Source organism: Microchirus variegatus, assembly GCF_963457635.1.
Source record: "Microchirus variegatus genome assembly, chromosome: 4".
Classification (NCBI taxonomy): Eukaryota; Metazoa; Chordata; class Actinopteri; order Pleuronectiformes; family Soleidae; genus Microchirus; species Microchirus variegatus.
In genome coordinates, this window is record NC_139805.1 from 23,106,965 (window position 1) to 23,134,862 (window position 27,898).

General features: G+C 43.9%; 2 protein-coding genes across 2 annotated transcripts; both read right to left on the bottom strand.

Moving 5' to 3' along the window:
* Positions 1 to 2,456: 2,456 nt before the first annotated feature.
* On the bottom strand, positions 2,457 to 5,116 carry smx5. Its single transcript, XM_083888428.1, has 5 exons — positions 5,066 to 5,116; positions 4,805 to 4,872; positions 3,696 to 3,726; positions 3,532 to 3,591; positions 2,457 to 2,595 (listed from the first exon to the last, which is right to left on the bottom strand). The coding sequence occupies exons 1-5, from the start codon at positions 5,066 to 5,068 to the stop codon at positions 2,470 to 2,472; spliced, it is 288 nt and encodes a 95-aa protein (XP_083744554.1). The 5' UTR covers positions 5,069 to 5,116; the 3' UTR covers positions 2,457 to 2,469.
* Positions 5,117 to 7,434: 2,318 nt separating this feature from the next.
* inpp5d (inositol polyphosphate-5-phosphatase D) lies at positions 7,435 to 27,641 on the bottom strand (the record flags this gene model as incomplete). The annotated part of the gene is made up of 27 exons (XM_083888722.1): positions 7,435 to 7,475; positions 7,563 to 8,020; positions 9,551 to 9,733; positions 9,822 to 9,885; positions 9,979 to 10,125; positions 11,093 to 11,180; positions 11,291 to 11,370; positions 11,481 to 11,591; positions 12,293 to 12,382; positions 12,859 to 12,940; positions 19,574 to 19,662; positions 19,785 to 19,893; positions 20,693 to 20,831; positions 20,944 to 21,040; positions 21,893 to 22,010; positions 22,087 to 22,283; positions 22,370 to 22,472; positions 22,738 to 22,844; positions 23,601 to 23,724; positions 23,821 to 23,898; positions 23,982 to 24,059; positions 24,161 to 24,248; positions 24,345 to 24,485; positions 25,252 to 25,396; positions 25,485 to 25,620; positions 27,041 to 27,104; positions 27,502 to 27,641. 27 exons carry the CDS (start codon positions 27,639 to 27,641, stop codon positions 7,435 to 7,437), a joined length of 3,297 nt encoding a protein of 1,098 aa, XP_083744848.1.
* Positions 27,642 to 27,898: the final 257 nt, after the last annotated feature.

Sequence of the window (27,898 nt, forward strand, 5' to 3'; positions counted from 1 at the left end):
AATATTTGGCAAAATCAGCAACTCCCCCTACTGGCGACACAGAGAATCAATACATAAAACCAAACTGTTTATAAATAAAATATTAGGATATTAAGGTCTGAAAATCTAAAAATGTGCACAATCTATTACACTCCTGTAATAGAAAAGATTGACTTTTATATGTAAAAAAACAAAGCATTAAATAAATAAATAAAAAATAATAAATATCAAACAAATACTTCAATAATGTAAATCGACAGAAGCGGAATGCTCGCAAATTAAAGCCACTTTATTGATAAAGTTGTACTGTTATTTTTGGATAGTTAATCTGTTTTTTCACATAACAACTACAAGTTTTTTCTCCGTGCGTTTATATTTTTGTTGAGTGTAGTTATTTCAGTGTAATTTTCCATAATATCTCCAAAGCTTTAGCTCACATTTACGCAAACAAACATTTTTGGCCATGATCACACAAACTTGAAGGCAAAAATCAACCTCTTCAGGATGATTTTTGATCAACCATACCAGAAAAAAATGACACCTCAATATATATATATATTTTTATTGTAAATAGCAAACTTGGAAAAACTGCAGTGAAAATGAAGCAGCTACTCAGTTATAACTGGATCAGACAGGTAATGTGTCAAATGTGTTCCTCAGAGGCAGTAATACGCAACATCACACACACGGCAAGAACAACATGTTCCTCGCTCTGCTCACAAACGATAAATTCGCCTAAACTGTGGTGATGACGGGTCATTTTCTACACGATCGGCTTGAACTCTTACCTGAAACCACTTAAAGACAACAACAAACCGTCCCGCCACATCTTGAGCAAAAAAAAAAACCTTGTAAATGTGAAGCAGACGGTGACAGCAAGTACGGGATGATGATAAACTTGAACTTTACAGTCGGATCTATTTAAGCCGCTTAACACACGTGATATGACTTATAATTGCTGTAATGATGGATGAAGCATTGCCGGCCAAAGCCTTTATGGAGCCAAGATGAATTATTAGTTGTTTTTTTTACCGTATGGAGCTTTTCCATTCGGCTCATGATCGCTGAGAAATAAACCAGACTCCTCCGTTATATATTGAGATTTTAGACATTTGTATGTATATGTATTCAGGATAACTTAACTTCAACTGATCTATAGTTTAGCATCGTTGGCTTTGTCAAGCTCATGACTCTTACAGTGACGACACTAACTGACCAATCAGTGGCCGGCAGTCAGCTCAGCATACTTTGAACCTCGCCAGAGCAGGTACTAAAAAAAATCACTGATGGAAAAATACAGTAGTGTAGTAGTGCTAGAACTGTGCTAGTAATGGAAAAGCGCCACTAGAGGGCAGTAAACCCATAAAAGTGGCCGAGTTTTAATTAGCACTTCAAAGTGAAGCAAGGATTGTGGTGATACTGAATTTAAATTTGAAGAAATACAACAGCAGACACTGCATATGCTGGAAAAAAGGAGACCAGTTTAATGGCTGTTTTTTTTTGTTAAACAGATGTGTAAATGTAGAAAATGAAAGCCCAAATAATATAAACACTATTTAGAGATAAGACATCTAGATTTAGATTTAAATTATTTGTACCACTAATCGTGGGAAGCTGCTTAGTTCACTTGTGTCTCCTTCTGAAGTTTGTGATGATCTGCTTCATCATATATTCAAAATCTAAAAGGCTCATTAGTGTTGTTTAAAAAAAGTTTGAAGTGAATCATTTGCCATTATTGAACTGCTGTATTTTATCAGATGGAGGGGGGGGCTAAAATTGCTTTATAAAACAGAAATATGAGCATCAATTATCAACAATTGGCTGCACATATTCATACAATTCAGTCGCCCTCTATATATAGTTCTGCGAGTGATGAGAGGAATCCATCCATCCATCCAAATAGTTAGTTTACCAAAAACACAGCCAAAATATCTTGTATTCCATGAGCACGTTTAAAGTTTTTCACTTGTGTTTCCAGCTGGACCACGGTACGATGTAAATGTGATGCAATGTTCATTATTGTCCGTGTATCCATCGATCTTTTCTTCCACGATCAAAGAACATAAACACCTAGAAATGACAATAACTTGGTCAATAAGTAAATAAAATAGCTTTTTATTTTTTGAAGTGGCATAAAAAAAATCCTAGTCATGCTTTTGTTTGTTTTTAAATGATAAACATTACAACAAATCTTCACCTCTGCTGGGTTTTTTTTTTAACTAAACAAGGGGGGTAAAAAAAATCAATTTTTCAGAATTACAGTAAATTATTGATCACTGAAGTCGGGAATGCACTTAAATTCTCCTGAAAGAGCAGAGGCCAGAGAGCAACAATACTGCTTCATAACAAGAGCTGCACAAACTGTACTTTACGAGGAAATTAACACAAAACTTGAACAAGTCTTTCATGACCCACCCGCCCTCCCCACCTCCGTCTCCACCTCCCACCCTGAACTGAAACCCCCACCCACCGGCCCATCTCGCAGGTGAATCACTGCTTCTGCTGCATCGCTTCTTTTCGTGCAGCGTCTTGCAGCAGCTGAGTGTCAACTTCATCTGCGGGGAGCTGAACGTACCGGACCACAGATCCACGGATGAAACAGTTTTTCACTGACAGCTGGGGCAAATTAAGACAAGACAAGAGTGCAGCTGAAGACGAGCGGAACGAAAGCGGAACACGGAAATGCCGTAAATCGGCTTCCAGCAAAAACAAAACAATACTATTTTAACTGGTAACTCATGATGGAATCGGTGATGCTTGTTCAAAGGCATGCATCTCTAAAAAGAACAGAGTAATAATTTTCACTTTCTTCTCTTGTTTTTCAGCATATAAGGATAATCAAATAAAACCAAATAAAAAGTGAGAAAGTGAATATAAAGCACTCTTTATTTGGTATTAAGTGATTTGTATAGATTATGTATAAGCATGACAGTCCATCAGGAGTTCAAGAGTAGGTTGTGTAATTATTTAGGTTTCTCAGTGAAGACACTTGAAAGAATAAACCCAAACAAATATATTTTTTTCTGAAACATCATTAAATCACTCCTTTTTTTAACTCATAAAACAGGCTACACTCATTATTTCTGATGGTAAATATATGTATTAGTACTATCAAACGTTTAACAGCGTCAACGTTCTGACGACTGCCCGGAAAAAGACGAACGTGACTTCGGATTGTTAAAATGAGTCTCTAAAGTAACGCTAAACTTTAAAAACAGAGGCACACAGGCAGTACACAGGTACGCTGGTCATTTTTAGCGCTGCTATTTTCGTTTAATACAACAGACCGCTCCAGTTCAACTGTACGGTGCTAAACAAGCTCATGCAGCTAACAGAGCTAACTGGTAAACAGTGAATGGACTCCAGTGTCGCGGCACATGAACATGACATCACACGCGTCTTTTTCCGGGCAGTCGTCGTGGAAACTTGTTGTGCGTTAACCTATTGCACAGCATTAATATATATATATATATTATATAATATTAAGGATTCTTTTGGATGCCAGGGGTGTCAAGAACCCCATACGTAACAATAACGCAGACAAAAACTTACCATGTGTGGATATTTCTCTGGATCTGTGACACTGATGTCTGTGAGCTTTATGTTCAGGTACTGAAACATAAAAATAAGATATATTAGAGGAGTTAAAGCCATAATAATCAGCACCGTCAGAGAGAAAACGCAACAATAATTCTCTTTTATTATAATTAGTTTACCTGGTCGACGGAGTGAAGTGTTCCACAGATGCTATGAAAAAGAGAAGTGAGAATTCAAATGATTAGAAGCATGAAAAGACCGGAACGATGACAATGAATCACTGATGTGAATCAAACAAAAATAACAGTAACGTGCATTTAATTACTATCAAAACACAACAACAAAGCAACAGATAAGGACTTGGTGCATTCAATGTTCAGTGATTACACAGACAGAGATGATATCTCTGGTAGTTTATTTTCCACAACACACAATGTTCATTCAAACGCACACTTCTGAACCTCCCTGGCTTTCTCATCTCCTTACAGCAAAAATGAACACCCAATGTAAAGATAAGGCAGGAAAAGATAAGAATTTAAAGTGACAAATCAGCACAAAAACAACAACAGAAATCACATCATAACAAAATGTCATCAATATGAGTTTGGGGACATTGATAACCAGTTTTCAAAATAAAACACAGAAAAGCACAACTTTGAATATGATAAATAATGAAAATCCTCAATATTAGAAGTTTCAGAGACCTCATAACTGGAGTTTGAGCAACTGTATGAAAAGAGTTCACAACAAGTTCTGAACAAGACTGATGCAATTGTGTTCTGCACATAGTGTGCTGGAAATCTGACAATGAAATTTCAAATTAAAAGCACCACATTAGCACTTTTTTTAAATCGAAACAACTCTCAACTTTGAAATTCCATAGATAAGTTCTGGACTAGGTCATGTTCAGGATGTTTACTGTACAGTGGGTCTTGTGCAATTTTGTTAAAGTTGAGAATTACGATTAAAAAATTGCAAATGTGGGATGTTTAACTTGACATTTCTTTAAAACTGTACTGTCTTAAAGAAACAACCTAATTAGTCAAACTTGTGCATTTTTTTTCTTAATGTGGTACTTCTAATTTGAGATGTATCAAAAGATATGAACACGTAAACAATAAGGTGACCGTCTGTGTGCACTGTTCTAATACAAATACTGACATAATAATGACAGTAAATGATGGACACCGCTCTGGTATATATATATTTTTTATATATATATATATATATTTCATATATATTTCATACATATATATATATATAATACTAGTTTGAATAGTAAACTGACCTCAGGTCGTTCTTGAGCTCCACCACCACGTCCTTCCCCACCAGAGATTTGAAAAACGAGTAGAAAAGCTGAAACACACACAACGATACATGCTAATGTTAGCATCGGGCTAAACACACAGCGGTGATTCGCACGAGCAAACGCGTGCGCGTGGTACTGCATGCAGTGACGTGTGTGTTTTTATGTGTCGCATAAACTGTGAAATGCGACATTTCGTGGCGATTAAACGACAACATTCATACATTCGAAGTGATTTCTCACCATTGTTGCTGTCGCTGCGGCGTTCTTGTGTGGTGCTGCGTCGCGTGTTGATGATGTCACACAAAAAAAGCTGCGTGGTATTTCTGCGACGGACCAGGGTGCAGTTACCGGTGAGCTCCACGCGGGGGAGGCAGAGGTGCGTTCAATGTTTTGAGGGTGAAAAGTGAACTTCCGCGGCAGAGAAAACTGTTTAAGACAGTTTTAGCACAGTTATTTTCTACTGCTGATAGAGACAAGGCTTTATATGAGATGAAAGGATATTTATTTGCTCTGGTTCATTATTAATAGACAAAATAAAATGTGATGACAAAAGAGAATTCTCAATGAAAAATGGAAGCCCAAGTGTTTTTACACCTGCTCCTCTTCCTTTATAGAATCATAATTTTCACCAGAAACACATTATGTTAGTGTAAGTGCTATTTAAAAAAAATACTATTTACATTTTGGTGGGATTTGGTGCCTTGCTCAGGGGCACCCCTGGCCCTGGATTAAACAGGCAACATTTTGGTGATGAGCACAAATCCTTTTCTCTCAACCATGGACATGCCATCGTCAATGAGTACGGGGATATTTTCATGACTTAAGAAAAACCTGAAAGAAAAAAAGAGCTCCCATGATTTTATGGAGAACTCTTTTGCATTAAATTAAATAAACATAAGACATCTGTGAGCCTTTAATCATATGCAGCTTAAGTGACTTTAAACCATCTTAAATGGCTTGAGCATCTTGGATCATGGTTATTTGCACTCAGCGTGCAGTTCTTTTCAGCAACAGCAGATGAAGGCAAAGTGGCGTAAAAGTGAAAAAAAAAAAGTGAGGCAAAGTGACACAAAGCTGTGAAAAGTACAAACTAACACTATTAGCTTTAATGTTGACATTTATTGGAGCAATTGCTTATACATCCTTAAGGCAAACGTCGACGTAAGATAATACTGTTCAGTAAACAAACCTTAGCTAATATATAGTGTAAAGTGTAAATCTCCACATGAAATGTAACATAATTGTCATATTGAGAGCAGAGAAACTCAGTTCAGTCCTATGTCGTAACACAACGCTCAGCAGATACTCAGTCTGAGTTTAAAGGAATAATTACACACTTTGAGAAGAAAGCTTTTCATCATTTTTCTTGGGCTGAAACGAGGAGATACAGATGTAAAGCTACAGCCAGCAGCAGGCGCTAATCTTAGCTTAGCAAAATAAAAGGACGTTTGTACAGAGCCAACCTAGCTCTCCCCCCCTGTATTTAGCCTTTATGCTAAGCTAAACTAACTGAGCACAAGCTGTAGCTTCATACTGAACGATCAAATATGAGATTTGAGTCAATCCTCTGACCTCAACATCAGCAAGAAAGCAAACATGAGAGAGTGAAGGAGTAGCAGAGACTTAAAGGTCCAGTGCGTAATAACTAGTGTTGGGCACGTTTAACGGCGGCAACATTAACGAATGACGCGTTTCCATGACGACTGACCGGAAAAAGATGCATGTGACGTCATGTTTTCGTGCCATGGCACCGGAGTACAGGCACCGTTTTAACAGTTAGCTCCGTTAGCTCCGTTAGCTCCGTTAGCTGCGTTAGCTCCTTTAGCGCCATTATCACGCCTATAGTCCAATTGGAGCAGTCTGTTTATTAAACGAAAAGAGCAGCGCTACAAATAACCAGCGTACCTGTGTACTGCATATGTGTGCCTCTGTTTTTAAAGTTTAGCGTTACTTTAGAGACTCATTTTAACTATCGGGAGTCACGTAAACATGACGTCACGTGCGTCTTTTTCCGGTCAGTCGTTATGGTAACGTGTTAACGTTTGATAGTACTTATACATATATTTACCATCAGAAATAACAAGTATAACCTGTTTTATGAGTAAAAAAGGAGTGATTTAAATGATGTTTCAGAAAAAATATATTTCTTTGGGTTTATTCTTTCAAGTGTCTTCACTGAGAAACCAGTCGTCATGGAAACGCGTTATATGTTAGCATGCATTAACGTTGACGCCATTAAACGCCGTTGACGCGTTAACGTTTGACAGCACTAAATTTTATATTAATTTTTTTGAAAATATTTATCGAATTTTTTTTTTTCCTGGTCCTTCGTCATGGAAACACGTCACAGCGGCGGTTAATTTGCCCAGCACTCTTGATAACATTTAAGAGGACAAACTACGTCAATCTAGCCAGAGAGGCCAATATGATAATCTTCAGTCTCACCATTAGATGTCACTAATTCCCACACACTGGACCTTTAAGTGTGTGTGTGTGTGTGTGTGTGTGTGTGTGTGTGTGTGTGTGTGTGTGTGTGTGTGTGTGTGTGTGTGTGTGTGTGTGTGTGTGTGTGTGTGTGTGTGTGTGTGTGTGTGTGCTGTGCACCAGTGTCACTTCACCGAACGGCCCATCTTAGAAACATCAGGGTGTACTAAAGAAAGACAACAAAAAACAGAGTTAACATCATTATTTGTTCTAAATTTGTCTGTTAACATCAAGACATAAGAGTGTTCCTCACCGTCTTTGTGAGACTGGGACTGGCCAGGTCTTGTCGGAGGTCTGAGTTTGTTGGGGAGTTCGGAGTTTTCTCTGTAGTCTCTGGGTTTAGCAGGCTGAGGATCGGGCATGCCCGGTCGAAACTTAGCCGGTAAAGGAGGCCGGCTGTGTCCCATCCCGCCCTCCGAGCGTGAGGGCACCACGGGTTTCTTGTGAGCTGAAGGATGCGACGTGCCGGGGATCGGTGGCTGAGGTTTGTTCTCAGAGCTCAGGGTGAAGGAGCGGTTGCGTGGGGTGGGCACCGGAGGGCGCTCGGCGTCTCCATCTGCTGCTGCTCTGGTGGATGTAAACTGTGGGTCTGGGGGTGTGAGGTGCTCTTTCTGCTGGAAGTCTTGGTCCTTGGCCCGACCGTGGGATTTTCCCATTGCGCCGTAAAGCGGATTGTCAAACATTCCTGGCGGGTTTTTTTCCTCCTCATTCCTGCAAGACAAACGAGAAGCCCGTTAGCACAGATTCACTTCCACTTTCCTCTGAAACCTTAGAGTCAGCGATTCACAACTATTGTTTCTCTTGTTTTTGGTTTTGCTATATCTTCATCAAAATATTCCCACTACCCGTTTCAACAACACTTTAAGCCAGACTGTTGTGACATATGGATTCAAAGGAAGAAAATATCTTCATGTAATCGTTAAAATTCTGCACCGTTTGAAATCCACCCAAATAAAAGGCATAAAATAAAGTCTCAGCATTCACCTTTATGTCTAAAGTGTACTAACTGTATCTGTATCTGGTCTTGTCCTCTTTAAAGGGACAATTCATGAAAATTTGGACGTCATATCTTCACTTCTCCAAGTCTACGGGGGCTTTTATGGGCTCAGATATTGTCCTTAACCCTCTTTCAACTCCTGCTCTGTGTCTTGTTTCTAATCTTAGCTTAGCAAAGTAGCCTTTATGCTAAGCTAAGCTAACTGAGCACAAGCTGTAGATTCATACTGAAAGATCAAATATGAGATTTGAGTCAATCATCTGACCTAAACATCAGCAAGAAAGCAAACATGAGAGTGTGAAGGACTAGCAGAGACTTAAAGGTCCAGTGCATAATCACTAGTATTGGGCACGTTAACGGCGGCAACGTTAACAAATGACGCGTGTCCATGACGACTGACTGAAAAAAGATGCGCGTGACATGTTTTCGTGCCGTGGCACCGGAGTCTAGGCACCGTTTACCAGTTAGCTCCGTTAGCTGTGTTAGCTCCTTTAGCCCCATTAGCACGCCTATAGTCCAACTGGACTCCAGTGCGTAATAGCTAGCGTTGGGCACGTTATGGGCCTGACGCGGTTTTATGACGACTGACCGGAAAAAGACGCATGTGAGGTCATGTTTGCGTGACTCCCGATTGTTAAAATGAGTAAGTAACGCAGTTTTTTGTGCCGTGGCACCGGAGTCCAGGCACCGTTTACCAGTTAGCTCCGTTAGCTCCTTTGGCGCAGCTCATGAAAATTTAGACCCCACATCTTCACTTCTCCAAGTCTACGGGGGCTTTTATGGGCTCAGATATTGTCCTTAACCCTCTTTCAACTCCTGCTCTGTGTCTTGTTTCTACATTTTTTTAAACAACCTCGCCTTTGCCAAGTGTTTTATTGTTGTTTGCATAGAAAATTCAATAAATATACCAAGTTTCTTCAGCTCTTTCAGGAAATGCCTGCTACCTCTCCAGGTTTTTCTGCTCTTTACACTTTTTGAAATGCCTTTAATTGGACTTTCTTCCATTGAAAATTGGATTTAGTGACCCAATATGGGTAATAAAGGATACTAAAACAACAGCACCGTTGCTTTTATCTACACTCTTAGAAATAAAAGTGCTACCAGAACCATATAAGGTTCTTCGGCTTGTCCTCATAGGAGAACCCTTTTTGGCTAACATTGGAAGTGCATTTCCAAATATATATGTTTTACAGATTAGTTTCCAGAGTCTTGGTGTCAGAAAACCACCAGAACCAGACACTCACGTGGGACTGCGTATGCTCGCATCAAACCCCCCTTTCTTGGCGTCTTTGGTGCTTTGCCCGGTGACAGCAAGAGTCTTTGGCGGCATGCTGTAACTCCAGCCTCTGTCTACTGCATTGCCACTTTTGTAAGACACTCCCATGTAATTGGGGTTCGAAAAATCTTGCACTTGGGCGATGGAGCTCCTGTTGACAAGCAGACAAGAAAGCGTCACAGCAGGGAAGTCTGAGACATCATTCTCATGTGACCACATGGAGTGTCCAAATGTCTCACCTGTTGTAGTCGCCGCCTTTGCCCTTTGATGAGGCGGGGTCATCCCTTTCAATTTTAATGAAATCTGAAATCAGAGTAAAATAAGAATCCGTTGCAACAAGGACAGAAGTTGACTGCATTGAATGCATCTCCTGTCGGGGGGGATTTCCTGACTCACCATAAAGCTTCTCAGTGCATTTGCCCTCTGAGGTTTTGAGCTGGATTCCACCTGTCAAGACTCCCGTCTTCTCTCCGTGGTGAGTCAGCGTGACGTGAAACTCTGTGTAGCAGAACTGGGCGGCTCGCAGCGCAATACAGCTCTCACCTGTGAAAGGATAACACAACAATGTAATCACACCTTTAAGGCATTATTTAGGGGTTTTCTTTTGAAGTGTGGTTGTTACAAGGAACTGGCACTGGGAACCAGACAGGGACATGGAGGGAGGCATGTTAGGAAAACACATTTTAACCACATAGAAAAGGCTCATCTAATAAAATCTAAATCTATGATATCTTTCGAATAATGCTCCTCACTTCACATATTCCTTACATCACCACATCCCCCCATCCAAATGTGTTACCACGGGTTGCCAGTTACTTCTGAGCTACAATGGCGGAGAAAGCAAAACCTAAAAGACCTCGGTATTTTGAATTTGAGTGTAGTAATAGTTTTTGGCCACATTCTTACATATGGCGCCTTTAAGCGGGTGTAGATTTTATTAAGTGACCCTTGTGGCTGAAATACACCACCGTTCAAAAGTTTGGGGTCACTTCGAAATGTCCTTATTTTTGCAGTAAAGCACTTTTTTTCCCCAATGAATATAACATTAAATGAATCATAAATACACTCTATACATTGTTAATGTGGTAAACGACTATTCTAGCTGCAAACGTCTGGTTTTTAATGGAATATGTACATAGGTGTATAGAGGCCCATTTCCAGTGTTCTAATGGTACATTGTGTTTGCTAATCGCGTTAGAAGGCTATTGGATGATTAGAAAACCCTTGTGAACAGCTGAAAACAGTTTTGAATGGCAAAATGATTATTATTTCTAATCTTGTCAATGTCTAGACTATATTTCCTATTCATTCTGCAACTCTTTTGATGAACAAAAGTGTAATTTTTAATGGGAAACAAAAAAAATTTGATAGGTGACCCCAAACTTTTGTACGGTAGTGTAAGTCACTTTCTGTCTCTGTTAGTATCTCATACAACCACATTTCAAATACCCTATCACTTTAATTTTGAGCTGAGTGCATTTTATCCATGAACTGCGTGTATTTTCATCACCATATGACTCATCACTATCTGTCGACTTCACACAGATGAGGATGTGCTGGTCTAGAAGATACTCGGGGTCAGAGATGATGGGCGTCAGCTTGAAAAAACATTGACAAACAAGATAAGATGAGGGAGAGGGAGTGCCGCCACAAGGAGGTCAATTAAATCCAAAAAAACCCAAAAAAACAAGCTGCCTCTGCTCTTTACCACCACTTGGTTGCCAAAGCGAACTTTAATGGAACCATTCGCGTGCTCCGTGTTCTCGCCCTCTGAAGTCTTTGCAGATTCTGTGGGTGCAGAGTGGAAATTTGGGTTATTTTTTTATTTTAAAGCAACAAAAATAAAATTAGAGAAGAGAATGCAATGAGATGTGATCAATGAAAAATATGAAATTTACTCTCCAAGCAGCTGGAATGATACTCGATGAAGAACTTGGTCTTTGACTTTGTCAACAATGTGGCCACACAGTTCATGATCTGTATCCCGCCCTGAGGTGCACTGTCTGGATCTGCAAATAAAATACATATTATATTTTGTATATGTGAAATGTATATGATTGCATGTGTGTGTGTGTGTGTGTGTTTGTGTGTGTGTGTATTCTTGTGTTTGTGGCTTTGTAAGTGAGGACATTTTGACTGGTGACTAAGACCTGGTCTTAGGGTTAGGGTTGGGCACTTAGTTGTGAGGGTTAATGTTAGGATAAGGGGCTCGGAAATGCATTATGTCTATGAGGGTCCACACTATGAATGAAGCTCAAATGTGCGTGTGTGTGTCTTTTCTACTTGCAGCATACTGAGGACCAGTGAGGGTTTTTAACCAACAAAGTGAGGTCATTTTTACGAAATGAGGACATTTTGGCCGGTCCTCACTTTGTTTTCATTGAAATCACTTCCTTATAGGTTGTAAACATGCTATACTCCGTTTTTTTGGTACAAAATCCCGTTTTCCAGCCCTGGTGTTTCACACACTTTTTGCTCTGGGGCGCCACCTGCAGACATTGTATGGTACTGTACCCAGTGGTTCTTTATAGGTGTCATTCATGAAGTAGTTATTTGTAATTGTGTTGATTTATAAAGTGGAAATGCTGGTCCTCACTTTGTCAGCACTTTTACCCAGTCCTCAGTATGCAGCAAGTACAAGAATGTGTGTGTGTGTGTGTGTGTGTGTGTGTGTGTGTGTGTGTGTGTGTGTGTGTGTGTGTGATCATACCTTGCTTGGAGACAAACTGTGAAGTTACACCAACTTCAAATGAGGCAAACACTGGTGAGTGGTCACTGGTCGTGATGTCATTCGTGCAACCTGCAAATTCCAGTGAATTAAAAAAAGTCTCTTCCGTAAAATGTAATTTCAAATAACAACTTTTCATAGCGTAAGTTTGACAAATTGTCGGAATAAAAAAAGGAAATTTGGTCTCAAATAAAAATGTCTTTGAGATTGTTTGTATGTGTGTATGTATAATACTTTGTATATGAATAAAATGTACTACACATTCTGTAATGTATTTATATGACAAAATACTTCAAATTAAGACACTAAGGCCAGAATCAATCACATGGGAAAATGCTGTTTCATTATTTTGCAAGAGCAGAGGCAGAGTTACTGGAAAAAAATACCTAAAAGCTAAATATAGTGTTAAGCAGATTCACAGTTGAAGTTAAGTTAATAAGTTTAATAAGTCATGTTAAAAATGAGAACAAAGAAAAACAATATAATAGAATTAGCATAGGAAAAGACACAATTCTGAATAATGCTTCTGTAAAGCAGGACTGACTCACCGTATGCTTGGCAGACAACATGAACCAGAGGGTAGGACTTCCGCAGAACACGGTCACACCATGACGGCAAGTTATATTTTGTCTGAAGTCAGAGACAGAATACAGAATGTTACTTCCTGACTCCATATTAGATTGACATTTGTGATAAAACGGTTTCACTTAATGTGATATGTTGGTCATGTGGATCAAGTCAAAAGTCAAATCTCTTTTGAACGTGGAATTGGACGTGCATGACCCGGATCATACATTTCTAACGAGCCATGGCGTCGTTTCACGTTGACCTTTTTGACCTCGATGGGTTAAATCTAATGCATGTGCAGGGTCAGTTCAGTTCTATTTCATCCTTACTGACCGCCAGAGGCGGTGCTTTAGCACTGAATGTATCCATCTTGCGCATGCGCAGGTCGAGTGTTTATACCAACAAAGTCACCCATGACCCCTGATGACGCCGGCTAGCCTATATCTTCCGGTGACATCAGAGGATCTGTTCCTTTTCATCTTCTCGCGTTGCAGGTAGACGCATGTCAGCGAACTCTAGCTGAATTACAGCGTTCATTGCCGCTTCGTCGCTGGTAGCCTTGCGACAATCTGTCGGAGCTGCGAGCTGCTCGCCCTCCAAGGGCTGCGACGAGCGGAGACGGAAGGTTCGTCCCGGTTCGCCGCGGACACTCCGAAAAAAGAAGTTTGGATCAGCCAACGCTACTACTGGCTGAGTATACTGAGATCTACTTTGTTAATATAATCGGTGACGGCGTTGTACGCTCCCGACATTTTCTGTTGTCACGGGCGCTAGCGGTTTAGCATCGCCTGCTTGAGCTAGCGTCTGTATAACCGGTACACAGTACCCGCTTTGTGTTGTAGTTAAATCACGGGCGTTCTGTACGTCGGTGAAGCCAGCGTATTCGCTGCCGCTCCCGACATCAGTACTCCTGCCGTATCCGTGAGTAATCTTACAAGCGCTTACGGCTTTCTTTGTTTACTTTTACCAGGTCGGTGAAGACAGTGTGTGCACTCTCCCTCCCGACATTAAGTCTTTACGGCGCTAAAGGTTCATTACCTGACTTATCGCCTGTGTAATCGGTACACCGCCGGGGGTACCCGTCTTCAGTTAGTACTACCGCTACCCGTGAATAAACGTACATTACCGGTGTGTTTTCTACTTTGACCGTTAGCCTTGAACAACCAATAAGCTAACCGTACTAAACGCTTGTTGGTGAAGGCAGTGTGTTCGCTCCCTCTCCCATCACAGGTGTATACACTACCCGAAGAGAAAGAGCAGTAACAGCAGCATATCGAGCTGCGTCTGCTCGGTGGTGACAGTCCGTATTCGGCGCAGCAAGCTGACCTTTGCTGGTGAAGGCAGTGTTCCCGCTCCCTCTCCCAGCATAGGCGGATGCCGTTGGCCTCATAGTTAGTGTGAAGAACCACTAACCCTACCTACATTCGGCCGTGCGACACCTGTTGGTGAAGGCAGTGTTCTCGCTCCCTCTCCCATCACAGGTGTATACACTACCCGAAGAGAAAGAGCAGTAACAGCAGCATATCGAGCTGCGTCTGCTCGGTGGTGACAGTCCGTATTCGGCGCAGCAAGCTGACCTTTGCTGGTGAAGGCAGTGTTCCCACTCCCTCTCCCAGCATAGGCGGACGCCGTTGGCCTCATAGTTAGTGTGAAGAACCACTAACCCTACCTACATTCGGCCGTGCGACACCTGTTGGTGAAGGCAGTGTTCTCGCTCCCTCTCCCAGCATCTGTTGCTTCTCCCACTCTACAGCCGCCGACTGTCACCATGCTTGGGGACCACTCCTGTGTGACCTGTATGGCCTCCCTGCAGCCGGAGGACGGTCATGATAGGTGCCCTCCGTGCCTTGGCCTCGGACACCTGAGGGAGGGGCTGTCGGAGGATCCGTGCATGAACTGCAGCTTCATGCCCAGGGCAGTGCGGGTTGCCAGACTGGCTGAGGTTGAACACCTGCTGGGTCATGCTCCGGAACCGGACCAGCTGACCCCAGCCCAGCGACTGCCACCAGCACAGCCTAACCGACCTAAGCGTCGGGCTGCAGAGGCTGTGGGCGCCTCCTCTGGGAAGAGGGCTAAGGAGTCTAGACTGGCCTCCAAGGTGGACCAGTTGACAGAGGAGTTAAACCAGATGAAGACCCTCTTCCTAGCCATCCAGTCTGGGACCAGTGCAGCGGACGCGGATGTTCCCGCTCCCCACACAATGTTCGAACCAGATGAGGACGTGCTCTCTGTGGCAGCTTCAGCCACCGAGTTCACAGACTATGGGGCAGACCTGGTTCCCCAGGATGCTGCCTCTCATGCCTCTGGGGGGAGCTCCTGTTCCTCAGCTCGCAGTCGCGGTGCTGAGTCAGGGGATGACTCCATGGGTGCCATCATTCGCATGGCCCTTGCCCGCCTGCAGGTGGATATCCCGCAGGCTCAACCGGCTCCCGCCAGTGCCTTTTTCAGGCGTGAACCAGCCCCTACCACCTTTACTGTGCCTCCGTCGGATGAATACCTGAGGGAGCTGCATGCATGCTGGAGAGATACCAGAGCGCACTCCCATGCAACAGCCGATGCCCGGGCCCTGGCAGCCATGCAGGACGCAGCCAAGTTCGGCTTGGCCCACATGCCTGCGGTCGAGCCAGCTATAGCGGCTCTCATCGTTTCACCCGATGAGGCTCTGAGACCGGACGCCAGATGCCCACGTCCCCAGTGTCGGGCTACAGATGACCTGCTCTCTAGGGCCTACGAAGCAGCAGCACGCATGGGACGCATTAGCAATTCCCTGTCCCATCTGATGCTGGCTCTCTCAGCATCCCTCCAGGAGGCTACGCTGGACTCTTCCATCCACAGCCTTAGCGATGCTTCTCTACAGGCGTTTGCCCTGGTGTCCAGAGAGCTGGGGCGCCTAATGTCCACACTAGTTCAGGCTCGCCGCCAGGTGTGGCTGGCACAGTCACCTCTCACTGAGGCGTGCCGGAGAACCCTCCGCAGCATCCCGGTGGAACCTGGTGAGGTCTTTGGGTCAGCTGCCGTACAGGCGCTCGAGCGTACAGTTCAGGCCAGGCAGACTCGACAGCAGCTCTCTGGGCTTCGCAGAAGTATGCCTCCTCCAGACAGGCCTAGGGTCTCTCCAGCTCCCCCCAGGCGCCACTCCCATCCACAGGCTCTACCCAGTGGCTACCCCAGGTCTCGGCGACCGGTTCAACAGCCAGCTCAACGAGGGCCTCAGGCATTTCGAGCCCCTGAACGATTGCCCCCTAGATATCCTCAGACCTTCGACGCTGCCCGTCGTCCCCCCAGGGCCCCTAGAGGCCGGGGGACCAGGCGCTGAGAGTCTGGGGCCGGTCGTCGGCAGTTTTTTCCAGCAGCAGCTCAGCTACTGGGCTGCTTCCACCTCGGACCCCTGGGTGATTTCTACCCTAACCTACGGGTACAAACTTCAGTTCCGACGCCGGCCCCCAAACCATGGCCGGGTCAAGATGACAATCATAGGCGACCCGGCAAAAGCCCGTGCCCTCAAACAGGAGTTGTCCGCCCTCCTGAACAAGGGTGCCATCGAACCAGTAGACCCCCTGTCATCGGGGGGTTTCTACTCGACCTACTTTCTAGTGGAGAAGAAAGATGGTGGACTCCGCCCTGTCCTCGACCTAAGGGGACTCAACAGGTTTCTGAAGGTCCTGAGGTTCCATATGCTCAGTACCGCAGAGGTTCTGCGTACTGTGGCCAGAGGGGAATGGTTTACCTCAATAGACCTGAAGGATGCATACTTTCATGTCCCCATAGCACCACATCACAGGCAATTCCTGCGGTTTGCTTTTCAGGGTTGCCATTATCAGTTCAAGGTGCTCCCGTTCGGCCTCTCCCTTTCGCCACGGGTGTTCACCAGATGTGTGGCAGCAGCCCTCTCAGCCCTGCAGTCGCAGGGCATGAAGATCCTGCCATATCTGGACGACTGGCTGGTCTGTGCACCATCCCGGTCTCAGGTGACCAGAGACACGGCGACTCTCCTCTCACATGTGGCCCAGCTCGGGCTCAGAGTGAACTTCACGAAGAGCTGCCTGGTTCCCTCACAGAGAACACTTTTCCTGGGGATGACCCTGGATGCCGTTGCCATGAGGGCCTATCCATCACCTCGGCGTGTAGACGATGTCCTCCGCCTCCTTCTCCTCTTTCAGAAGGGCCGCTGCTTGCGCTACGTCCAATATATGCGCCTCTTAGGCATGCTGACCGCTGCTGCCACTGTGGTTCCCCTAGGGTTGCTGTCACTACGCCCCCTTCAGAGGTGGCTGAACAGTTTCCATTTAGACGCCAAGCGACACCGACACAGGATACTCAGGCCATCACGGCGCTTTCTCATCGCTCTGGCCCCATGGAGGGAAAGATCATTTCTCCTCCAGGGCATGCCCATGGGCTCCATCGCATCCCGTCGAGAGACTGTCACAACAGATGCCTCCCTCACAGGGTGGGGCGCTGTGTGGCAGAACAGGACAGCTCGCGGCCTGTGGAACGCACAGGACCGCTTGGAACATATCAATGTCCTGGAGCTACGGGCAGTGCACATGGCGCTGCAGTTTTTTCTCCCATTCCTAGGAGGGAGGCATGTGCTGGTGCGGTCAGACAACGTCTCAACCGTCTCCCACATAAACCACCAGGGAGGAACCAGGTCCGCACGGTTGCTGCAGGTGTCCCAGGACCTCCTGTCGTGGGCGGCCCCCCGCCTAGCCAGCGTAAGGGCAATGTATCTGCCGGGGGAACTGAACTGGGCCGCAGACTCCCTGTCACGCCGCAAGCCTCCACCAGGGGAGTGGCGGCTTCACCCAGAGGTGGTGCTCAATATATGGGACGCGTTCGGCAGGGCAGAGGTGGATCTCTTTGCCACGGAAGAGTCGACCCACTGCCCCCTCTGGTTCTCACTGACGGAGGAAACCAGCCCTCTGGGTCAGGACGCTCTCGGCCACGATTGGCCAGAGAGTCTACTCTATGCTTTTCCACCAGTGCCTCTGATCCTTCAAATTTTGCAGAGGGTCCTCCAGCAGGGCCACAGGCTGCTACTGGTGGCCCCCTTCTGGCCAGGGAGGGCATGGTTTCCTCTGCTGCACAGGCTCTGCCACGGCTCACCGTGGCGTCTCCCCGACAGGTCGGATCTCCTGTCTCAGCTCGGGGGCCAGGTCTGGCATCCCGAACCTCATCGCCTCCAGCTCTGGGTTTGGCCACTGCAGGGCCCGACCCGCTGCTGGCAGAGTGTCCAGAAACCGTCCAACACACCATACTAAATGCGAGGGCGCCTTCTACCCGAGCACAGTACGAGAATAGGTGGAAACTGTTTTCTGCCTGGTGTTCAGACAGGGGTGAAGACCCTGTGCACTGTCCAATTACAAGAATTCTCGAGTTCCTACAGTCACTCCTGGACAGCGGACGGTCCCCTGCTACTCTGAGGGTCTACGTGGCGGCCATTTCCTCTAGACACACTCAAATCGGTGACAACACCGTGGGGTGCCACAGACTTGTGTCCCTCTTCCTAAAGGGAGCCCTGAGATTACAACCTCCAAGGGCAAAGAGAATCCCAGCCTGGGATCTGCCCCTGGTGCTGGATGCCCTGTGCCTGCCCCCCTTTGAGCCCCTGGCGCAGGCGGACTTGAAGTGGGTGTCTACTAAGACTGCCTTTCTCCTTGCTATCACTTCAGCAAAGCGTGTCGGGGAGCTACATGCTCTCTCTGTGAGCGACTTGTGTCTGAGGTGGAACCCAGATGGCTCAGGGGTCACTCTGTGGCCGAATACGGCTTTTCTTCCTAAGGTTCTGTCAGCGTCAAACCTTAACCGACCTATTCACCTGGCGCAGTTTATTCCCCCAGCAGGGGAGGAAAGGTCAGGACTTCTGTGTCCTGTCAGGGCCTTAAGAATCTATATAGATCTGACCACAGGCATAAGAAGTTCAGAACAGCTGTTCCTCTGTTACGGAGGCCCTAAGAAAGGCCATGCTCTTTCCAAACAGCGACTCTCGCATTGGATCGTGGATGTCATCACCCGGGCGTATAAAAACAGCGGTCGCCCCCTGCCAGCTGGGGTGAGGTGCCACTCTACGAGGGCCGTTGTTACATCATGGGCGGCGCTGCGCGGCGTGCCCCTGGGAGACATCTGTGATGCGGCATCGTGGGCATCACCAACTACCTTCTCCAGATTCTATCGGGTGAATGTGGCCACCCCCCACCCACTGGGTGTGGCCCTGCTGCCCGCCTCTAACGTTCCCTCCCACTGAGGTACGTACTGGCATTCCTCGTGACTCTGTTGTTATGGTCATCCAGTGCTAAAGCACCGCCTCTGGCGGTCAGTAAGGATGAAATAGAACGAAAGTTACGTATGTAACTACGGTTCTATGAATCCTGGATGACCGCCAGAGCGTTCTGTCACTCAGAATCCTCGTGGTTTCGCGAGAAGATTCTACAGGAACAGATCCTCTGATGTCACCGGAAGATATAGGCTAGCCGGCGTCATCAGGGGTCATGGGTGACTTTGTTGGTATAAACACTCGACCTGCGCATGCGCAAGATGGATACATTCAGTGCTAAAGCACCGCCTCTGGCGGTCATCCAGGATTCATAGAACCGTAGTTACATACGTAACTTTCGATTTATGGTCAGTGTTAGTTGCTTTTACTGGTGCATCGCCTGAGGGCATGACAGGAAAAAGACGTGTGACTCAGTGAGCGCTTACCCCCGTGGCTTTGGCTTTCGTGTAGGCATATCTCTCCCGTGTATCTCTTTCAAAACGATAGGTGGGTGCAAACGTGATTTCCTCTTCATCTGCAATCAAACACAAGCTTCTTATAATCAGTACATGTCAAGAACGTACAGCTTTGTTTGGTCAGAGAAAGGTGCAGGACTCAACTGACCAGACTTTTTTTCTAAGTGTGGGCACAGCTCACCAAAATGCAGAAAGACCTTTCCATCATTCCTCTCAATGCTGAGCTGGTCTTTACAGAGGAGTTCCTGGTACTGCTGCTGTTTGATCTTTGTCACAATGTACTCAGCTTCCTGTGAAGGGAAACAGTGCGAGTGGCTGAGCGTTCAGATGCCTGACAACCACTGTGCTCTTTTCACACAGAAATCACCCAAGTAGAGCTGCTGCTGCTGCTGCTGCTGATTCTCTGGGTTCTGAGGTGAACACCATGACAAGACGTAAACAAAGAGCAGCAGAGAAATAATTTCCGTCTGGGAAAAAAACACATTTTTTTAGTGCTGTCAAACGTTGACGCGTCAACGGCGCTTAACGGCGTCAACGTTAACGCACGCTAACGCATGACGTGTTTCAATGACGACTGACCGGGAAAAGACGTGACGTCATGTTTATGTGACAGATCGTTAAAATGAGTCTCTAGAGTAACGCTACAGAAAACAGAGGCACACATACGCAGTACACAGGTACGCTGGTTATTTGTAGCGCTGCTCTTTGCGCTTAATAAACAGACCGCTCCAGTTCGACTGTAGGCTAATGGAGCTAACTGGTAAACGGAACCTGGACTCCGGTGTCGCGGCACGTAAACATGACGTCATGCGCATCTTTTACCGGTCAGTCGTCATGGAAACGTGTCGTGCGTTAATGCGCGTTAAGCTAGTGCACAGCACTAATAAAATTAGGAATAAATATAAACGCATTACTTTTTTGTCATGTTTGTTGCTATCATTACTACAGAATTAACCCTTTATGTTTATATCAGAAGTGGGTCTTCACTCTATATTTTCTCATTCTTAAATAAGTCTTAAAAACCTGTTGCGATCTTGCCTACTGCAGCTTTAATATGGTTTAATGTGGTGTGCATCCGTTGCGACTCACTGTGGAGGGAAACTCAACGCGGTAGTTCAAATCGCCGAGCCAAAACAGGTGAGTGAACCGATGGTTGATGTCGAACGGATTCAGCTTCTTATCGCCCAGATTCAGGAATCGCAGGATGTTGGTGTAGTTTTGATTGCGTCTGCGAACACAGTTAAAAAAAACAAAACACGTACAGTATGTTTTCAGGGAGCAGCAGATGATTTTGTTTGAATGAACCATGGTTGTTGTCGTGTGTGACAACTGCAGATGACCTGAGTTTCTTCTCAGTTCCGGAGGTCAGGTGACTGTTGACGAAGCAGAACGACGTGCGGTTGAACATGAAGGACACGCCCACCGCTCCCTTGTTCCCTGTGAAATCAGTGAAAACAGAACTGAACCCTGAGATTGCCTGCATGTTTACATCATGAAAACCTTTTAAAGCTCACATAGAGGGGTCCTGTTGCACATATATGTGAGTTATGGAGGTCTACTTAACTTGTTTTTATGGTCAAAAACCTCCTAGTTGCTGTAAACGAGCCGATAGTAATCTGTCTTTTCTGATGCTGTTCCCCCACCCGCGATATTTCCGACATAAATCTCACACCCAGAAGACGGACTGTGTTGTGATTGGCCAGCCAGCGTAGAGCCTTCCCAACTGTCTTGTGATTGGCCAATACCCGGAAGTGTATATTCAGCACACCCGCTCTCAGAAACGCAGCTCCCCCCTCTGGAACGGTGGATGCACTGCTACTCATTATCAAAATAGTTTCGTCACGACTCCCCGCCGCAGTCCATTTTATGACTTTGACCAAGAGTCAGACCCAGAGTAAGAAGACACTGTCGCTCGTGAAACACCTCCACAACGGACGTTATTCTTCTTCTGCGGTTCAATGTACGCAACCGGATGTACCCGGACTAGTGCCCGGAGCAGGACGATCTGCTGTTCAGGAGAAATGCTGTTTACGCAACTGAACCGGGTTTTTTGAGAGATCTCACTGAGCACGAGATTACAATAATACACAGCGTTCTCAGCAGTGGCTGAACTGTTTGTTCAGAACCTTCAGGGCTTCGTAAACAAGGTAATGACGCATATACACACTAAAAAAACAGCGTTAATTGGAACTTCCGGTCTAGGTCCGCTTTAAATAGGAGCTCTAATCGCTTGCGCACCCTTTTCTCGATGGTTTTATAGGAAGTGCATGTGGAGTGTAAACAGCTTACCCAGCGTGTTGGCGATGCCCGTCTTCACACTGTCAGAGAAAGTGTGGGAGATTCTGTTTTCGTGCTCAGGCTTGGCAAGGACCACAATCCGAATGTTCCACAGAGTGTGAATCGCCACCTGGATGTTAGGATAGGTATGATATGATACGTTCACCTGCACGTTCTGATGCTCGTTCAGTGTCACACCGACTCACTTGTTTGAAGCTGATGTTTGTGATGTTCCTCAGGGCTCCCTTCACTGTGTCTGCCCACTCTCTCTCACCCAAAGGATCCTCCTGAGTCCCAATCACGTAAATATCATGCGGAATGTGATCGGCGGTGTCGTCTCGCGTCTTCCCCTGGCCTTTACACTGAAACCAGGAGTTCATGTTGTGGGGAGGACCGGCGTTTCCTGCAGTTCAAGGGAAAACCTTTGAATATATATATGTGACTTTAATCTGTCAAAATTTGAAACATTAAAGATGTTGACAACTTTACCCATGTTCCAGGTGCCAACAAATATTGAGATCATGTCAGGTTCAGGCTTTTCAGAGTGTTTGTTCTTCATTTGCTGAAGTAGTTGGCAAAAACCCTCCCTTTTCTGGTTTTAGAAAAAAGATTACTGATTACAAACACTTTCACTTCCATCTTAAGAATTACAAGTGACCAAGTTTTTTAATGTTTTAGGTTATTGGCCCCTTGTTTTCCCAGAAGAAGTTGATTATTCTAGCTTCATTTTTTCAGTAGAATAAAATGTAATAAATATTTACCCATCATTATGTATGCCTAATGTATATTTTAGCTAAATACTTAATATTTGGGCCTTTAGACTAACAGTAGCTGGCAAATTGTCAGATGTTCGTTACCTTTGTGTCGTCAAACACAAAGTCTTTCTTCAAAACCTTCTCTTTCTCCGTCTCCAGCATGATGACGAGTTTGGCGTGCATCGTCTGAGCTTTCACCAGCTGCAGAACTGAAAAATAATCGCAGTATGTCATTAAAACGAGCCGCGTAAACAATTTACAGCTACTTGTTAACGTGCTAGCAGCTCCGCACAGCTCACATGAGGCACAGAGGTGCTAAGTGCTAGTCACCATGCTAACATTCAATTTTATTTGTATAGCGCCAACTCATAACATGCTCGCAACTACAATTAACATGCTAATGTTTAGCAGTTTAAATGGTTACAATGTATACAACTGCTTTAGCATGTTAGCTAGCTTGAACAAACATTTACCAAAACATATAAAAAAATGTTGCGCTTAAATCATTAGTTCTTTTATGCTAATTTCAAGGTGTAGATTTTAAAAACCAAAGTCATTGAACTGGTTTACTTGTTTAATTCAAGTTCAGTATCACCACACTTAGTGCTTCAATTTAAATACAAAAATGCTAATTAATACTTGGCCAATTGTGTTATTTTACTGCTTTCTAGGAATAAAAAAGTGACAGTGGTTTGGTTTAAATGACGCAACTGTAATTAATGCAATTTAAAGTGTTATATTTGTATTAATAATAGTCAAGCACCCCCTAAAATCTAATTCAGCTTAGGGCCCTATAAAGGCTTGGTATAACGAAATTATTGGACAAATTTAATAAATGATCAGAGGATCACGCTTACAAATCAAAGGATTACTAGTATAGGCTAAATGTTTATAATAGTAAACAATAAAGTAATAGCAGTTCTAAGGGATATTTTAAGTAATGAGGTTATATAACAACTCTTTACTTTTATTGTGCACAAAGTATTTATCTTCAGGCCCATCCTTTGACTTTTTGAAGTAGAGCTTCCCACTTTCGACATCCACTTTCAGGAACATCTTTGTGGGAATACCAAGAGATTCTTGTTTGACCTGAGAGTGAAAGAGGAAATGGGTCAAACAAAACTGCAAAACTCAGGACATTTAATATCATTTCGTGTCATTTTCCGAGCAACCGCGCAGAAGCACCTCGAACGTGACAGTCGGAATCAGGGATTTCCTGTGACCTCCTTCAAATCCCACCGACTCAAACACAGAACATTTAGTCTGAAAAGAGACGCAGAGAGCAGGTTTAGTCATTTTAACATCATCTGCTGACATAATTCAAACAAAGAGCCATGAGACATTACCTTATCTTCTATTGAGTAGAGCAGTTTTGTCAGTCGCTCAAGCCTAAAGGACACAGAGTGACCTGAATCTGCAGAAAGCTGCAGAAAAAGGGAAAATAGCACATTATGATGAGGATTTGTTGTTGTTGTTGTTGTTGTATTGTGTTGATACTTTTACAAAGAAATATACTACCAATTACTTTTGGATATAGGCCAATCCCTGGGGAGAGCTGTTGGTCCAACGCTTTATGGAAGACCTCCAGAGTTGGCAGAACATTTGAAATTTCACTGCCTCACAGAAAAGTTACATAAGAGTTAAAGTCATATACATTATATTCATATTATTATGATAGTCGTTGTGTTGTGTGAACTGTGTAACTCTACCTGTTAAGAGTCTTGCAGATAGACATGATGAGCTTCTTCAGTCCAGGGAGGTTGGGGTTACCATTCTGTAGTTGCTCAACATCCAAGCAGATTGAGTTCATGAAGTATTCTTGGATGGCCATTTGATGCTCCTCGGGTATTCTGGAAGTGTGTAACACAGGGGCAACATTAAAGCAACATCATGTCATATTTCACTTATCAGCAGAGGCGATTCTAGAGTCTGTAGAGGCCCTTGGCAAAAATTCCCAGGGGGCCCTTCCAACCAGAGTTCATCACCATTATGTTACAAATAATCTGACACCAACGAAAAATGTATGACTTCAAAATATATTTTTTTTCAAAATGAATGAAATAAGTAATTAAAAAGTATGTGAAAATATAAATGTAAAGAAGAATAAAATACTGTAAATAGCTTTTAAAACACTATATAAACTTAGTAAAAAAATACATTACACTGTAAAGAACCCACATTATAAAACACTATAAATATATGGAACAATAAAATACTGTAAATAACTGAAAAAAACATATATAAACTGAGTAAAAAAGACATGTATTACACTGTAAATAATCCTCTTCATTTTCCAACTTTCAGAACGATAACTTCACACAGGTTAAAGTGAGGTGGGGCCCCTTTAGGGAGGTTTCTTACTGAGATGTCATTGCAAAATGCCCATTGTTTTTTAAGGGGGACGGGGAGACGGCTGGTCACTGCACATTTCAGTAAAAACAGCCCTCAGACTCTGAGTGTCGGGGGGCCCCCTATCAGCTCGGGGCCCCAAGCAGTTGCCTGCCTAGCCTGTTCACAAGCTGCGCCTCTGCTTATCAGCCAAACACATCACTGAAGTAGTAAGTAGATATAGTTGCTTTTTTTACTATTCAGCTTTATTCAGCAATGATAACATACGTGGACAGGTCCATGTGCTGCAGTCTCATCAGGTAAGTGTCTGACAAAGATTTGCTGGTCTGTTCAGGAGACTTGGAGTCACTATCTTTCACATCAGTGGGTTGGAAGTTCCTGGGCGGAAGCTGTGGTGGAAGACTGTTGGACTCTGTAGCGCAAAAGACATGATGAAGGACGTTTTTACGACATAGGACGTGTTGTGCTTTATATGACTGACGTGAGTGAAGATGTCTGACCTTGTTCCTCGTCGACCTCCTCCTCCCTCAGGATAGAGAACTGCAGATGTGTGACCAGGCCCATGTTGGGACTGTAATAGGCCTCCACCAGCTCGGTCAGCATCGTGAAGAACCTGATAGGAACTCCTTCAGACGCCTGAGGAGCAGATCACAGCAGGGGACATGGGTTTTTACGATGGAAGGTTTAACGTGACCCTAAAACGGCATGTGTTCCAATAGTTTCAGAGCACAATGTTTCATTCGTGGCAATGTTTTGTATTTCTTTTGTTTTTCCTCATAATCATATATCACTCCTCAAACATTTACCTCATAATACTTGCTTGCAAATCATCAGGGTTACTTTATAAGAATAGTTTTTTGCCATTTTTCACCTAGATCTTGAGATGATAAAAATATGAAATTCTCCTCTTTTGGATGCACAAATGTAAATGGACAAATGGAACTTGTTTTTCAGTTTTCACATCACGTCACAATTGCCAAAAGCAATTTTTGTTCATATGTCAAACTGCTGACCTTCTGGTTAACCCTAGAACACCATTGCCGGGTGGTTTTCACCCGAGCAAATAAATGTATGTGATTTTCATGAAAACCAAGTTTTCATCTTCATTATTTTTTTGTCCAGTCATTTTGGAGCATTTTTATATGGTCCCCTCGTGATGCTTTTCTTTCATTTTGTTAGACATGACACAGTTTAAAATAAAAGAACACTACTCACATTTATCATGTATTGTCATGTTTTGATATATTTTGATGACAAGTACTTTTTATTGGGTGTATTTATTATCTCGGGTAAAAATCACCCGTTTTGAATTTGAGCGATAGTGTTCTAGGGTTAAAAGACAACCAGTTCTACCTAAATTAATTTGACCCATTAACTATTGCATAGCTAGAGTAAATGCAACTAGATTTTCTGAGTCCCTATAAATTCTACATGAACTCTTCTCTCGACTTCATGATATTTTCCATTAGATCAACAAAAAGTGATTATAATAAAAAGACCTTTTACTTTCACTTTTCGCCCTCCTTATAAATGTCATTTCTTGCTGGTGAAACCAAGTTAACATCTGTCTGTCACAAGCTACGATCACTTCCTCCAGGTAGATTTAGTTTCTATATAGAGTTTGTTTCATGCCTAATTATAGCAAAGGTTAAAAAAAAAAAAAAAAAGCACATCTCGCTGTGCAAGTTTAAATCGTTCTTAAAATACTTTGCTGCAGCAGTTTCTTAGTTCTGCGTTCTCCCCACAAATCACAATAAAGCACCGTCAGAATGACACTCGGCAGCAAAGACTTCCTTGAATGCGAATATATGCGAGTCCATTTATTAAAATCAATAATTGCCAACACAAGAATCATACTGCTGCCATTGCATAGAAATGTTTTGCATAAATATGCCTAAAAAATGCACGCTGCACTTGCAGAACCAATAAAAACTGCACATGCTAGTGTTTATATTTGAATATTTGAAGGGGGAAACGGCACCTTTACCGACAGATACAGTATAAGTATATGCTGTCAGTACTTGGAGTAAATGACCTCACTATTATATTAACCCACCTGGACGGAGAGCTTCCTGTCCTCATTGGGCAGGATCCTGTATGTGTACACACAGTTCTGGTATCTGTGGTTGCACAAAAAAAACAGAGAAAATGCAAATGTGTGTCAGAGGAAAATGACAAAATGACTGTGGGTGATAAAGAAAAATACACACAAAAAAAGTGATGGCTGGTGTTTAACCTTGTTCACCACACAGTATTTTTAACTGATATGAATAGCAGAGGCTGAGTTTGGCAGCTAAGTGTGTTTTCTTTGCAGGAAATGTGTGCAACAAAACATTTAATAATTAGTTTTGACATATTGGTGACATTTATACAGGAGTTACATCATAAATACAGCACATCATGTTTTATTTCACTGGCTGACACTGACACTGCTCACCATATGGATTCATTATTCACTCTGTGAAAGTGCATGAAATAAATAAACAGTGAGTATGGAAATAATGAACGTCTACTTACAAAACACAGAGGGCATACGCTCCTTGTATGGACTCACTGTCCCGGATAAGGAAGCTTCCATCTCTTGCCGCTTTGGATAGAAGATACTCAGCTTTGGATCGAATTAAATTGCCATGGTACCAAGGCTGATAACTCTGCATCCTGTTTCTCGAGCCCAGAATCACAGAGCGTGGGAGTATTGCACCTGCCCCAGTCAAACTCTTCTTCAGCAAAAAGCAAAAAAGTAAACTCAACGTTCGTCTCTTGCTACATTCATGGTTTCGCTCTGCGTAACGACTTTAGTCCTTTTCTTTCACTTGTCCATCCACTTGTGTCAGAGTGCTGTAAAAGGAAGCGGCCACAAGCTCAGCTCTGAACTTCCTCATTTGACAAGTGAAGAGAGGGGCGGCCCTGGTCC

Bases quoted from the DNA above. Each gene is read 5' to 3' on its own strand.
- smx5 (XM_083888428.1), bottom strand. The intron at 3,727-4,804 runs GTCAGTTTACTA...TCTTTTTCATAG, and splicing joins GAGCTCAAGAACGACCTGAG to CATCTGTGGAACACTTCACT. The intron at 2,596-3,531 runs GTAAGTTTTTGT...AATTTGCCCCAG, and splicing joins CAGAGAAATATCCACACATG to CTGTCAGTGAAAAACTGTTT.